This window comes from Zosterops lateralis, assembly GCF_965231275.1.
Source record: "Zosterops lateralis genome assembly, chromosome: 7".
Lineage (NCBI taxonomy): Eukaryota > Metazoa > Chordata > Aves > Passeriformes > Zosteropidae > Zosterops > Zosterops lateralis.
Window position 1 is genome coordinate 4,185,369 of NC_139767.1, and position 15,514 is coordinate 4,200,882.

Genomic DNA, 15,514 nt, shown 5'->3' on the forward strand with positions numbered 1-15,514 from the left:
GCTAACAGCTATAAGCAGTGATAATTAATAGCTCCTAATTGCTTAATCATTGTAAAGTTTTAGACTATGTCATATGTGAAGGTTTTTATTTTGTGTGGATGACTAAACCCCCAATTAATGCATCGAGTCGCACAGACTTACCAGTGCTGTCTGCTCCAGACAGAGAAAAATAACCAGTGTCTTCATTACCCCCCTCAGGTCCCTTTCTGTAGTCATTACTGTGGCCTGAAGACATTTTTCTGTAGCAGCTGCAGTAACGTAATAGTGAGCTCCCTATCAGCTCAGAGCTGTCAGCAACAGATATGAATCCAGCAGCCTGAGCCTGTTCGGTGCTGCTGACATGCTCTTCTTGACTTCCCATTTATTCCTTTACCTCTGGTGGCCAATCTCTCTTAAAATCAAAACTGTCTGCCACCAGTGGATCTGGCAATACTCTGTAATTTTGCAGTTCTCAACAGACGGCCGGTCCCTGTGCACACACCAGGGTTGTCTCCATCCCACATTACTCAAGGTAATGCATCCCTCTTTGCTATTCAGTTTTTGTTTTCTTCAGTGCTGGCTAAGTTTTATCTCTGTTCCCTCTCCCTGCTCCCCCTCACACTGTCCCTGTATCTCTTTCTGTGCCTGTCTTTCAGGGTATATCTCTTGGATGGTTTTCATTTCCCAGACCTGTTTCCCAGGCCAGTTTCTTTTCAGCTGCTTCTCCCTGAGTCCCTCTCCATTTGTGTTTGTCTCTTTTCTTATCTGCTGAGGAACATCAGGGGGAGATAGAGGTGTTGACTGGCAGAACTGGAAGTCCCTGTTGGAAGGGATTGTGAGCAGGAGTTTGCTTCCACCCTTACTGAGCTCCAGGCTGGATGACCCTCCTAGCAGGTGGGGTTGGGCTCTAGGGAATGGGTGGATGGACAGACAGACAAATGCATCCACAACAGGTTCTGTGCTTTTCCACAGTGTGAGTGCTCCTTGATGAACCCTGTGTGAGTTTTCTCTGTAAAGGGATCCCATTAATATTTGTGCAGGGTGTCTCCACTGGGCACAGAGACTTCAGGGCAGATGCAGAAATACAGAGAAGGGACAGAAAGGTCAGTTGCTGCCATTTACCACAATAAAAGTAACAATACCAATGCTTGTTGAAGAAAAGCCTGGATTTTATGGGAATAATATGGAAAACTATTCTAAAACTATTTCTATGTTGGACAACTATTTGGTGATAGATCCTTAGGTGAATTCATGCAATATGAGTGAAAGGATGTAGTTTTCTAGCAGTGGAGGAATTGATCCTTAGATTTCTGTATCCCATAGTGCTTCTACAGAGGAAGAGAAAATGTGTGCACTAGATATTTCTGTAACACATTTTCTTCTTTTGCAGAAAGTTTAACTTTTTCTTTTAACGTGTGTCTCGCCTGCCATTAGATCCTGGGAAGTGTGAGACTCTCTTAGGTAATTAACTTTCAAATCAATAGGAGAGATCTGAAGGCTAGCACAGGGCAGGTAGGAAATGCAAAATTATTTTTTACCTAACAGAGAAGTGTGAATGAATGAATGAACATGTGGCAGTAGGAATAGTCACACAAGGACAGGGAAAGCATTATGTATGGTCTGATACAGGCAGAACAATCCATCACAACAACAGTATCTTTAATTCCCCTTAATGCTATGTTGCAGTGTTTGAATTACATTTCGATTTTGTTATCTATGCATACACAGAACTGAGGAGTTTAGCTGCCTAGAAAAAACACACACAGGTGTATTCAAACCTCCTGTCTCACCTAAACCGTGCAAAGAACAGCCTGGGACTCTTACCACAAAGAATACCTGGAATCTCTTGGACTTTAGGGCTGGTTATATCTAGAAACATCTCTATGGCATCTCTAGCATTTTTGCAGGAGTGAATTTTTTTAGGCAAAGGATGAGTTTATAAGCAGCTTACAGAAGCTAATAAATGATTTATAGCTGTTTTCATAGTTAATCAATTATTTTAGATTGTTAGGTAAGTAAAGAGGCTGCTTATAACTATGGCTTGGAAGCATCTAAGCCATTTTATTTTGTCTGTGTTTGTTTGCACTTCAGTATCAGTGTTTTGCAGGCATCCTCACACTGAATGGTGATTTATTAACCTGATGGAAACCATCTGTAAATGTAAGTTTTGTGCAAAGTGAGACATTTCTTCTCTTATTTCTACTTTTTTTTTTCTCCTACTGAGAGGGGTCTGCTGGCATAGCTGATGGGGAAGAAGCTGGGTTTCTCCTGTGTGTGTGACACTGAGCTTAGAGCTCAGAGGAGGACTTCATTTTCCTTGTCTCGTCAGGAACTTCATCCTTTGCGGTTTTACTGTTTCTGAAATAATAAAGTCAGCCTGGAGTCAAAGGAAAGCCCTCCTCAATTCTCAGGAAAACACAAGGATGAAGTAACCTTGCTCTTTCCTAAGCTAGTGAGCAAACATTTCCTGCTGCTGACTTTCCCTGGTTGGGAAAGCAGGAGCATTTCCCACAAACAAAACTCTATCCTGGAAAGGACAAGGAAGGTGCTCTGCCCAGAGTCCATAATTCAGATCTGTTGCAGTAGTTTTAGCCAAGGGAAGACAGTCCAAGAGACAAAACATTGGTTTTCTGTGTGCAATTTGCCAAAGCAAAATTAATTCTCATGTTCCAGTGGGAATCTGCCTTTTCTTAGCCTAGATTTCATTACAAAACCTGTGAAAATTGTGGAGGCCTCCAAACTGTCACTGTGTGTTCAAAACAATGCTACTTATCCAGGAGCAGAAAGGTACTCCAGGGTCCCAGCTGTAATGGGGAGGAGACTTTTGGAGGTTCTTTCCTTCCTTATCTTGCTTGGAAAAGGAAAACGTGTGCCTTCACTAATGTTAGGAATCAAGTGAATGGGCCAAGGTTGTGCCCTGCAGAGGGTTTTTTTTTAGGCCAAATTCTTATATCCCTTTCTGCTCTGTATTGGAAGGGTTTTGAATATTTCAGACACAAGAAATAACAGGAATGATTTATGCCACAAATTATTTCATGCTTTTTTCTTTTCAATTCTGTTGCCTCACAGTCTAAAAATCTTAAGAAATATATACAGGAAGATCCATGAGTAGTAGTATAATTCCTCAAAGGGCCTTGTCAACCTTAGGGCCAATCCATTTATTATCTTTAAGCCTGACATCCAGATCTCCTTGTGAGACCTGCTCCTCACATAAATGCTTGTTATGCTCCTGAGTGCGTATGTTGACTTCCACAGGACTATTTCTGTCTTAATTTTGCAGAGCTGGTCTTTAATGGGTTTCAATCTGTCCTCATTGCATGACAGATTTTCCCTTAGTGTGGAAAACCAGGTGAAATACAGAAGGATGTGAGGGCAGAATCTGGACCAGTTCAAATTGAGAGCAAAGAAAGTTTTTTTTTCCTCTTTAAACAACCCAGCCAATATAAATACATTATTTGGAGGGAGTTTGGTTTTTAATTTTCAGTGTATTTGACCTTCAAAAGGACACATAATGTAATTCAGAGGTGTGCTGCCTACAAGCTCAGCTCCTGATTGTGTCTGTACAGCTGAGAAAAAGTGAAAACAATGAAACAGACACTTTTGAGTTCCCGGTGAGAAAAAAGGAAACTGGCAGCCTTTTCTTGCTTTATTGTTAAATATCTCTATTTAAATGCAAATCATCATCTGACACTGCCAAACAAAGTCATGTACCAGGCAGCAGGCATGCAAGTTAAAAAAAAATTCAAAATGATGTTTTGAAGATGCTGAATTGCTTTTATTTCCAGGAGGAATAGAGGTGGCTGAATAAATTTTTGGCTGCACACCGAGGATCAGCTCAGATATGAAGATTTGTATTTTAATTGCAGCTTTTACAGAGGTGTGGGCAGACTCTCTAGTTAGGGATGGCTTGGAGGGATGCTGAAGTTTCTTCTGTGTTCTCCCACAGCACGAATTACAGTGCAAAGCCCAGTGTTTACAGAATGGTTTGGAAAGGAGGTGGAATCCAGGGACAAAAAGGGGAAGGAGCAGGCAAATTGCTGCCTCACAGTGTCTCAGGAATGTGTGGTTAAAGTGATCTGTGCAGTGCTTTGTGGCGCTGGATGCGGGGCCTGCAGCTCTCTCCCTGAGCTCCTGACCTCTGAGCCTGGAGAGCTGTGAGGTGGCACCTCAAGGAAGGGTTGGATAGAGGAGAGTTTGCAGGAGGAGGCCACGTTGTGGGTAGGTTGTGGCTCCTCCCGAGCTGCCCCAGCAGGGATGTTCCAGCTCAGGGAAGGGCTGAGCACAGCCCAGGGTGGGGAAGGTTCTCTGAGTGTGCAACCATCCTGCTCCTCCTGCTGATCACTGCTGGCTAGTTAATAACACCCACCTCCAGGGGAGCATTTCTATTCAGTTCAGCAAGTACCCAAATCAGCTAACAACCTGTACCTTATCAAGCCTCATCTGCTAAAATTCTTACTTTAATTTGCTGTTTACCTCACCATTTTAAACTTCCATTCTTATAAATCAATGTGGATATATTTGCTTTCTGTGCAGGGTTCCAGTAGTCTCTTAATAATCATAATAATCATTATTACTGATTAAAGTTGCATTATTCATGCCAGATGGAGTGCCTTGCCTGTCAGCCAGAATGAGTTTGCATTTATGTAGTTATAGTACATTTGTGATCTAAATAAACAGATGGTAGAAGGTGACAGCGAATTATGTGCTGGTGATATCAGCAACAATGTTTCCCAACTATAATTGCTTTAAATGAACATGAATGCAACAAGGAGCTGCTAGTTTTAACAAGGTAGTTGGCATTCAGTGTGGTAATTACCAGGCTGCATCATCAATAGCACCAGGAGTGCCAAGGAAAGAATGCTGGCTTTGAAAAATCAGTGACAGAGTCTGACTTCACACGACCATCAGGGTGGGTTTGCTCAGCTCTGTAGCATCTTGCAGGTGTGAGCACACTGCTAGTAGAGGAGCAGTGTTTGTCTTTAGGGTGATCCAACCTTAGCTGAGAGACATTTTGCACTTTCTCTGACGCCGTCTCCCATCAGGGCGTGTGGCAAGTATTTGATTTAGTGTAATGGAGCAGTGTTAGCAGCAGCAGCTGTTAATACACGATTGAAAGGATTGAACTTGGATCAGGTTCAAAGGGGAAATTCACTTAACAGGATCTCAGCAGTATTCAGCAATGTATAAAAGTTTAATCAAACACAAGGTTGGGTTCCTGCGATCAAAAGCACAGCAATAAGGGCTGTGCATAGTCTTCCATAAACTTTACATTGGGTGTCTTGGCTCATCCCATCAGCTCTGGCTCTGTCAAGGGCTGGCCTGCCTGCCCTTCAGGCACTGCCACACCTGGGAGGGTGCCTGGACTTTGGCCATGTCCAGATAGCAGCCATGGAATGGGGTCTCCATTCCCTCACAGCCCACACTGCTGTGGGACTGTCTGAGTGCTCTCTCCAGTGGTGTTGAGGTGCAGCCAGAGGAGAACATTCCAGCTCTTCTCCTTGCTTGCCATTCCCTCTCACACAGGTCAGCACTTCTCCATGACATAGACATGTGAACTCAACTCCCACTTCAGCCCAAGTGGGTTTCAGTCACTGATTACTGGGTAGTTTACAAAATCTACCTTTGCTAATGCTGCTTCTTACAGCCATATTTTACAGTGAAAGCACCTACATTTAGTTTTCTTCAGGGACTAAGCCTATCAGCATGTGGAAAGATGATGCACAGCATCACGTCCAAGGTCTGAAGGAACATGAGGTTCCTTCTGAAGCACAGCCACAGGCAACTAAAGAACAGCAGCCAGAAAACAGAAGGTCCTGTGAGCTTTGCTGTCACTGAGGTTAAGTGGTTGCACAGGGCACATCTCCCTTACCCATAATATTGGACATGCAAGTTTGTGGGACAGAGGGGTGGCTTTTAACCAAAGGCATTGAGTGGAATGTCCCATTGTTCAGATGAAACTGGAGAGCAGGTAGGTAGCTGTATGGCCTTTTCAGCACAGCCATCTCTTCTTCTGTGGAGGAATCAGCAGGTCTTACACAGGCTGTGGAAAGCAATAGTGACAGCACTGAGTGATGACATTGTTCCTCAGTCCTCCAGACTTGCTCATACTTATTTTTGTTTTAAAACATCCTGGTCATCATGCATAGCAAAAAATGTATGTAGGGTATAAAGCATTTAGATAAGCACCTGTATTTCATATAAGTTTGACACCAGGTCTGGTTATTTAGTTGGGCCTTTTTTACAGGTGCTCTTTCAAACTTGCTAAAGCATAAAAACCTTCCAAAGACAAGATGGACTTCTATCTTCTGTGTTTTCTGGATGTTAAGGCAATGAAAGGAATTTCCAATCTCTCTCTTTCTGTCTGTCCTGCAGGTGGTCGTTGCCACAAGTCCTGCACAGGGCGGTGCTGGGGACCAACAGAGAATCACTGCCAGACCTGTAAGTGTGTAAGGGTGAGAAACAAAGGACTGCAAAACAATGTAGCAGAGATCCTATTTTTTTTCTTTCAGTTGTGAAGGGATACTATAAATCTGGGCTCAGTAAAACTCTAAAATAGACAAGTTTGGGGGTTTTTTTCCCATATGTTTTTTATCAATAGATGATCTGCTTTTTTTCCCCACCCATGTGAATGATATTTTTCTTTCCTCCCTTGTGCTTTCTAAAACTGCTTATGCTAACTTGAATTTTTCTTTTCCCTACTTGGTGGCAACATGGAGCATGGCTCTTGAGATTATTGATGGTTATTTTGGAATCCACTGAAATGAATACTGCAGGAATAGAAAAAAACTACAAGGCAGATTTAGAGATCTTTAATGACCACCTGACACTGCAAAGTTCCTGATGCCAAAATACTCTGTTAATTTCAGTGGTAGCCTGGGAATATTAGTTATCCTGCAGAACTGTTCTCTTTATAATAACTTCAGAATGTATTTGAGTTGTACTAGAAGAGAGAATAATAGGTTTTTGTGAAAGAAGTAGTAAGTGGAGGGTTACTCACAATGTTTCTCTGTCCTCTTGAATGTAGAGAGCATTAAAATGAGTTTCTTCCCCATGTGTGCTTTAAACTTCATATAGACACTAAAGAGCCAGAAGTACAGTCATGATATTAGCAGATAATAAAAGAGGAGAAAATTGAGAGCTGTCTTTTTCTACAAGGTTTTTTTTATTTTTCCTGCTTACAAGAGGGTGAAAACCAGTTGCTTTTACTGGAATCACTCTTCCTGGGAGATGAAGTGATTGCTGGGAGCTCCCCCAGAGAACATTTCTCCAGCTTGTGTTTGTTTTCTTGGCTGAGTTGTAAATGGGAGGAAGGACTGTGACAAATCAGCCACTCCCAGACAAGCACCCCAACTAAGCTCTGAGCTGAGCTGAGCAGAGTCAGCCGAGGGTCATCAGGGACATGGTAGGAACAGTGCAGAGGTGCTGTGGGTTTTGTTTTGTTGGATTTTTTTGTTGTTGGTTTTTGAGTTGGTGGTGTTTTGGGTTTTTTTTTTTTTTTTTTTTTTTTTTTTTTTTTTTTTTTTTTTTTATTACTCAGAGTGAGAACTGGCAGACAGCTTGAGGTGAATGTCTGATGAGTCAGAGCAGGAAATCCAAGCTGCCCTGCTGACCCAGGGGACAGAGCCATGTACCTGCAGAGGCTCTGCCATCCTTTTCTTTTAGGAGCACCAGCAGATTCTGCTGGAGAAGCTGCTCACAGTTACAGCTCTGCTAAAGTTAACCTGTTCTTGTATCACTGCTTCATGTTGTGCTTTATCTGCAGGTGTGGTTACAAACCACTTAGGAACACACTCTAGGATGTTCCTAGAGTGATGTGTGATGCAGAGCAGATTCTCCTTTGAATTGAGCTAGGACATCTCCTTCCTTTGCTGGCAGTCTTCATGAAGGCACCAAGGAATTCAGTGCTCCTTACCAGGAAAAGAGATAGATTCTGGGTTGTGTATTAAGTAGATAATGGAAAGGGACTTAAACCCTGGCTGACCAAATTATTTTATATCATGGTTAGAATTAATTAATTAGGTTTTTTTTCTCTGTTTTAATGAGAAGCTTGTTTGTCTATTAAAACTAGTAACTTTGTAAGGAGCTGCATAATCCATCCAAACATGAGTAGATTTATTCAGGCCTTCTGTGGCTAGCTTATCCAAGAATAGTTTAACATCTTGGCAGTTCTGTTCCATGAGGAGCCCAGGATGCTGTTCAGGCTGTCCCCAGCCTCATGGCAAGCCCAGCTGTATTACCTGCAGAGGTCCATGTGGCAGGATCAGCTCCCATGGTCTCAGCCTCTACAAAGAGATAAGGGAACTGATGTGGTGGATTAATGTGGTAATACCAGGGAGAGAAAAGCTTATCTGCAGTGCTGTGAAGGCAGGAGCTCAGCAGGGCTGCACGCAAGGCTGGCTCCAGCAGTGACAGCTCTCTCCCTTCACAGTGGCTGCCCTTGCAAATCCAAACAGTGGGCACAGGCTAAGGCACAACCATGGGGTTAAAATAATAAACTAGGAAAAGCCATAACCTATCCAAGTTTCGGGGAGATACACAGATCACACTCTTCTACTTGAGTGGCTGCTCCACATCCTCTTACCTTCCAGCCTACTCTGCAGCCTCTGATGGTCAGGGACAGGAGTTAATTTTACATCACAGACTTCCTTTTTGCCTCCATGACCTCGCTGCACCTCGGACAAGCAGCAGGATTGAAGGAAAAGGCTGGTAAAGGGTGTTTCTTCACTGGATTTTCACACAATGTGTTTCCTGCAAAGTGAGTGGAGCAAAGAGGGAGAATTTGAGTAGGGACTCAAAACATAAAAATCCAAGTGGGACTGTGCTTTTGCTGACTTTAAAAGACATGCCTGGCTTTCAGGCTCACAACTGTAGTTGTTAGATACAAGCTGGAGACAGGATAAGTGGTGTTATGCATATTGTGTTTACTTTAACTCTGTCACCTTGGGGATGCACACCTTTCCAACACATGTTGGAAAATACTCCAGTGTTTAGTGCCAAACTGTTTTGATCCTAGAAAAAACTCAGAGCTGCATTTTGATAATTTCTTTTTTTTACCACGGATTGAAACAAAATATTTTAATGAGCCCCCCTCCCAAGATAAGATTTAAATTATTTTCCTGAGAAAGGATAAAAAAATGAAAGATCTTAATCTGTGTCTTTCATTTCAAATTACATATGGAAAAAAAACCCAAAACCCTTTGGTTTTTTTATGAATATCATCTACCTAGCTGCTTCTTATGTTGCCTTCCAGCAATGTCTTTGTTGCTAACTCTGCCTGAAACACCACCTGCATCTTACTCTGTTCTAATGTCTCTCTAAATGTGACAAGAAAGTTCATTTATTTAAGAAGACAATTAATAGGAAATTTAAGCCAAGCTGTTCCGTTAGGAAGTAGAGAAGATAAAATCCCAGGGTACTGTTTTACACAGTTAGCAATCTTTTTTACTTTAATAATTAAAATATTAGTAGATGTTAATAGAAGAATTTGAAATTGAGATAATATAACTTGTTTCAGTGTCAGGAAAGGCTAATGTGAGAATACTTTTAAAAATACTCTATTTTTCAAATTGCATTGGGCACACACTGAATAGAATGTAAGCCGCTTTAAATGAAATAATAATAATAACAAATGCTTTTGGAAGCCACTAATCAAATTTGAAAATCTATGGTTAGATTGTTAAAATTTTTGCTGTTCATGTCTGTTAAGTTTCATGTGGAAATTGAAACTTTTACCATTCAATTATAAAAGTGACAGACTATGCACTTTTTCCGAGAGGAACGTAACTGAAAAGACAACAATCTAAATTAAAACATAGACCCAACTGAGGGAATGCAAAAAGATAAATATAACCTGTAAATCAAACATGAAACATTTAGCAAACATCAAGTGCTCCATGATTCTGTGTGTGTACAGGAGTATGGTCAGTGTACAATTGTATTTGCACTGTCCTTGTGCAGCTGAGGAGAAGGAGCCAAATTAGAGCAGCAAAAGGTGAGCAGGAGCCTGGTGGGGCTCACAGAAAGAGCTGAACCAGCAGCTGGGATCAATCAGGGAAACCCAGCATCTCTGCTTGGAGCCAGCATCTTTAATTAAAACCCTTGTATCGCTCTAGTAACTTTGCATGTTTGTAACACTTCCATTGATTTCAGTTACTTCCCATTTTTCCTTTGTGGGTTGATAGTGTCCTCATGCAATTAAAGATGAGGGGGAAATATAAAGGAGACTGATAATTTGCACGTGTACATGAGGTGGTCATTTCACCCTGTCCCCAACACAGTTTATTGCTGTGAAATCCTGGTAGAAGTTGGCAGTCTCACCCAGAAATCCATCTCAATGTACAGCACATTTTTCAAGACTTTGGTGTTTGTCCTTTGGTCCTGGCCCTGACTGTGACAGTTCTGTGCAGTTTGAACCCTCCAAATCCTTGGGATCACACAGATGATCTGTAGGGATCCAGGCAGGTAGTTGTGCTGACCCTCACAAGGTCTGCTTTGAAGCTTGGGGTCTCAGCTGGGATTAGTGAGGTTCTCCTCACAGTTGTGTTGCGTGAAGATATGAGTACCTGGCACCTGAAATGTCATATAGTTTGACATTTTGGGCAATATTTATAATTCACTTTTTCAGATAGGTCTTGAGTTACAGCTATAAAATCAATTGATTGCATTTGGAGAGAAGCGTTTGGGGCAAAAAGCTTGTTATCTTTTTTAACCAGTACAGCTACAGGTATTTTCTGTGGGGTTACCCCCTGAGAATGATTGCAGGAAGGCTGAGCTGGTGAGTGATGTTTATTGGCATTTGAGCCGTGAGATTGTTTCAGGTCTTCAGACAATACACAGAGTTGCCTTGTGTTTGCCTTGTCTTTGGGAAAAACCTTCCTTTTAAGTGTCTTAAATATGAGTCCTTAAGATTCAGAGCTCATTAAGCTCATGAATGTCTTGGTGTGTGTGGTGCCACTGAAGATACCTGACAGGTTCTCCACAGACCTGGACCTTCAGTAGCAGCTATAATGCAAATATGGCAGTGATGCCTTGGGAGGGCTGACCTAGAGCAGAGACTGAACAGAGCCAGAGAATAAAGTAGGTGTTTATTGAAAGGCCTTTAAGGTACACCTTGGGCAGGACAGGATCCCAGCCAGGGCTGCACCCAACGTGGACCCAAAATGGTCACAAAATGGACAAGCAGTCACGAGGTCTCACACTTTTATAAGTTTTGGTCCATTTGCATCTTGGGGTTTAATTGTCCAATTACAGCTTCAGGTTGTGAAGTCTCATCCTTCTTGTTTCTCCCTTAAGTCCACCATTGTTTGTGCTTTTGGGCCTGAAACTTGTCCTTGGTCTCCAGCAGGAAAAGGATTTGTTTTGTCTCCCTGCCCTGTGAAGGGAGCTCACTAGCACTTAATATGAGGCTCAGAACTGCACCCCTGGGCAGCACAGAATCCAAAAAACATGAAAGCTAAAAGTGAAGGCATCAGTATACAGTGAAGCAGAAGATAGATATATGTTCTGGCCTCTTTCTAGAGCAACACGTTGGCATTTCTGTTGGTGTTGTTTGTTTTCCCTGAAAAACCAACAACTGGGGAAGAACAGTGACAAACCTTTGCTGTAATTATTAATTTTACTTCAGGAAAACCCACAATGTTCCCTATCCTGAGCAGTGGGATATACACCCTCCTTGAGCTGGCATCTAACCAGAGGCAAAATATACATTTTGAAGGCATCCAGTTCAATTATTGTGCTGAAGAGAGGACGGTGTTCCTCCAGATCAGCCCTGGTGTGAGTGGCCCATCCCAAGATCAAACCCAAAACTTTGGTGTTACCAGCACCGTGCTCCAACCAGCTGAGCTGTGCCTCTGTCCCTCCTCCACAAGGAATCAGTGGCTCCCTGGACAAAATGGACATTGTGGCCCACCCCCAACAGTAGCTCGTTCTGGGGTGAAGAAATCAGAGGTAAATTAGGTGGCTCACACTGATAATCCACACAGAGGGGCTTTACTCCAAAACTTCCCAGGTTTAAGCAAAATGCCCAATAGCTGTGGGGCAGCAGCAAGGAATGCATTTAACAGTGGGCTCCAATTCCACTGGGAATTGGGGCCCTCCCTCAAGGCAGGGTAAGGCTGGGCTTTGCCTCTCTGTAAGGCAGACAGTGCCCAGTCCAGTGCAAATCCTGAGCTGCTGGAAAACAAGGCACAGTCACAGACTAGGGAAGGTATTTATTCATTTTCATGAGTTGAGATTGTCACCACAGTGTGCTGGTGGCACACAGCCACAGGTGCCATTGTTTCATGTCTGTCTTAATGTTTATCAGTGTTGTCACTTAAATGAGCAAATCTTTCTAATGTGTTTCTCAGGCAGTGTTGACAGTAAGTGCCTTCACAGAATTTCACAAATTTCTCAAATTTGATTGCACAAGCCACAAAAGCCTTTTCTTTCTCCCTGGAGGTTTTCCTCTGGTATCAGCAAGATGAAATTGCTCTAATAGTGCATTGTTTTATTCCATAGATTACAAACAGTCACTTCTCTTTAGTTATTTACATTTTTATGTCCTAAATAAATACTGTATGTAGCAAGAACCTTCAGCATAACCTTAAGTATTTGTGGCAAGTAGTGAAGGGACTTTGGATTAAAACGTATTTACGAAGGTGTTACCTATACATTAAAATAGAATTGAGCAGAAAGTGGAATGGAATTTTTTCTTTTGCTTCCTGAAAAGTGTTTTTCAAAGAGAAGTAATTAAATGCTTTTTAAAAAATGGATGTTGAAGGTTAATTTCAGAAGTGTATCATCCCAGCCTTTATCAAAACACAGCTGACAGCACTGTAGGCAGTGGTGGTTGGTATAGTTTGGAAAAAGCTAATTTCTTTTTCCATAAAGTAAAGATAAAGGTTACAGCTGAGGGAGGGAGGGAGGGGAGGAGGATGCTCCACTGGTTGACCATTCTTTGCACAAGGTTGAGCCCCGAGTGGTGTGGAACCACAATCCAGCTGGTAGATCTAGTTGCTTCATTCTGTGAATGAAGGCACGATTGCATTATTTAGGAATAACAAGTGATGTTTCCAAACGTGTTCCAAGGTTGCAGTCTGTTCTATTCCCATTTGTCAAATGGATTGCCATCAAGGGCAGCATTTGGCTGTGACATTGGTGGTCTCACTCTGAATTTCACTCATTTACTCCATGTTGATGTTCTTCATGGGGAAAACTCACATGCAACTGCTGGGCTCTTATGTTTGGGGTTTTTTGGGGGGGAGGGGGAAGGAGGGTGTCATATCCTGTTTAAAAAACCTAATGATTTGAAAGCAACATTCCCTATGAATTTTCAAGGATAAGAGGGCACACTAAAAATTCTTTCTCCACAGTCCTTGAGCAACATGTGTGCTCCTAAGTAAGGAGGGGATTGTGCAGGCATTCTGGATCCAAGTGTCCTGCAGATATTCTAGATCCAGGTGTCATGCAGGCATTCTGGATATTGGTACTGTGCAGATGTTCTGGATGCAGGTGTCATGCTGATGTTCTGGATCCAGGTGTCCTGCAGGCATTTGGAACACAGGTGTCCTGCAGATGCTCTGGATACAGGTATTATGCTGATCTGGAATACAGGTGTCCTGCAGGCATTCTGGAATCCAGGTGTTATGCAGGCATTCTGGACACAGGTATTGTGCAGATATTCTGGAATCCAGGTCTCCTGCAGGCATTCTAGAATCCAGGTGTCCTGCAGGTGTTCTGGATACAGATATTGTGCAGATATTCTGGATACAGGTATTATGCTGATGTTCTGGATCCAGGTGTCCTGCAGGCATTCTGGACTACAGGTGTCCTGCAGGCATTTGGAATACAGGTGTCCTGCAGATACTCTGGATACAGGTATTACGCTGATGTTCTGGACACAGGAGTGTCCTGCAGGCTTTCTGGACCCAGGCGTCCTGCAGGTGTTCTGGACTACAGGTGTCCTGCAGATGTTCTGGACACAAGTGTCCTGCAGATGCTGTGGATCCAGGTGTCCTACAGACATTGGATCCGAGCATCAGCACTCTGGAGGCAGTTCCCTCCCCTCCTGGGGTTTTTCCAGCAGGCTGTGTGTGTTGAGCTGAGGGATCAGTTGGGGATCCCCGTGTCTGTCCCTGTGTGTGTGACGCTGTCCCTTGTGCCCCGTGCAGTGACGAAGACGGTGTGTGCGGAGCAGTGTGACGGCCGCTGCTATGGGCCCTACGTCAGTGACTGCTGCCACCGCGAGTGCGCCGGCGGCTGCTACGGACCCAAGGACACCGACTGCTTTGTACGTGCCTTTTCTGCTTTTGTTCTTCCTGCCAGGAGCTCTGCATGTTCTCAGTGCTGTAATCCCTGAAATTCACGGGTTTGTCCCTTCTAATGTACTGCAGGTGCACTCACGGATTCGGGCTGCAAACTTTAGCGTTTTTCATCTTCTGTTAACATCATTTATCTACTGAATATCACCCATTAACAGATCTATGAGATTTGTAAATACAGATTTGGAGCATTATTATGCTCATCTCTGTGACTTTTATCTCTTTCTTTTCCAAAATTAGCTTTTAGAAGTGAGAGCAAAATTTTAGAAGTATTTGTCATTATAGTTGAACGTGGGTTTTATTAGTGCTCCGTGTGTTTTTCATATGAAAGTCAAGAATTCTATTTAGCTTTTCTGTGCAAGGCGATCCCTGTTTCTGCCAGACTTAATTTAACTTCAGCTTTATTACTGGACATGCTTCTTCATGGAGATGGAAAGAAAGTGGCTCCCAAAACACTCTCCCTCAAATGCATGTTACCATGTGTGTGCTTCAGATGGAAAGAAGAAATGGCTTTTTCAGCCACTGACAATCTGAATGTCCTGGCCTTTAGAAAATCTGTCTTGCTTCTATTCTGTTTTGTTCTCTAAGAGCTTTAGCAGCTTTAGAACCCAAAACTGATCTCAAAAAATGTGTAGCTCATCTTACTGGGTCAATGAGACAAGTTTTGCTGAGTGTTTCAGGGGAAAGGAAACCTAAGTCTAAAGAAGGCTAGAATTAGAACCTGCATAGAGAGGTGGGCTTTCAAAGGCATGTTCAAAGAGACAAATACCTGTGAAGCTGACTGCCAGGTGGGGCTGGGAGGAGGGTATGGAAAATTGCATATATTTTGAAACTGTAGGCAAGTGACTCATAATGGACTGGCAAAAATGAATCTTTCACTGGCTGGCCCTGACTACTTGATAGTGATAAGTGTTGTGCTTCCAAATCACACTCTGAAGGCTGTTCTTTGGCTGCTGATGAAGTGTAGTAGTGGCCTGACAGGATTTACTGAAGTTGTTCTCAGTGGCTTTTCACAAGTAAATGCTCAGCACATATGGTACGGCTGATCCAACAGTCCCTGGGAGTTCTCTGTTGGCTTTGAACTACAGAGACAGGAAAATACCAGTCCTTCTTGTGTCATGTACAATATAAACAGGTAAAGGGAAGAGGAAATATTCAGTCATTGTTCCCAAATGAGCATTGAGGAACGTCCTCAGAGCTGATGTGTTGATGTAACTGTTGTCAAAGGTTAAGGA

At 42.8% G+C, this 15,514-nt stretch overlaps 1 protein-coding gene across 2 annotated transcripts in view; it reads left to right on the plus strand.

Annotated features, from left to right (window-relative positions):
* The window catches only part of ERBB4 (erb-b2 receptor tyrosine kinase 4), a gene marked incomplete at its 5' end in the record, with an annotated part of 578,832 nt that overhangs the window by 402,627 nt on the left and 160,691 nt on the right, over positions 1-15,514 (plus strand). For both annotated transcript variants that reach the window (XM_083864953.1, XM_083864954.1), the window contains 2 exons: positions 6,352-6,417; positions 14,130-14,248. In XM_083864953.1, coding sequence (XP_083721079.1) covers positions 6,352-6,417; positions 14,130-14,248 — 185 coding nt within the window. The remainder of the gene's footprint in view (positions 1-6,351; positions 6,418-14,129; positions 14,249-15,514) is intronic.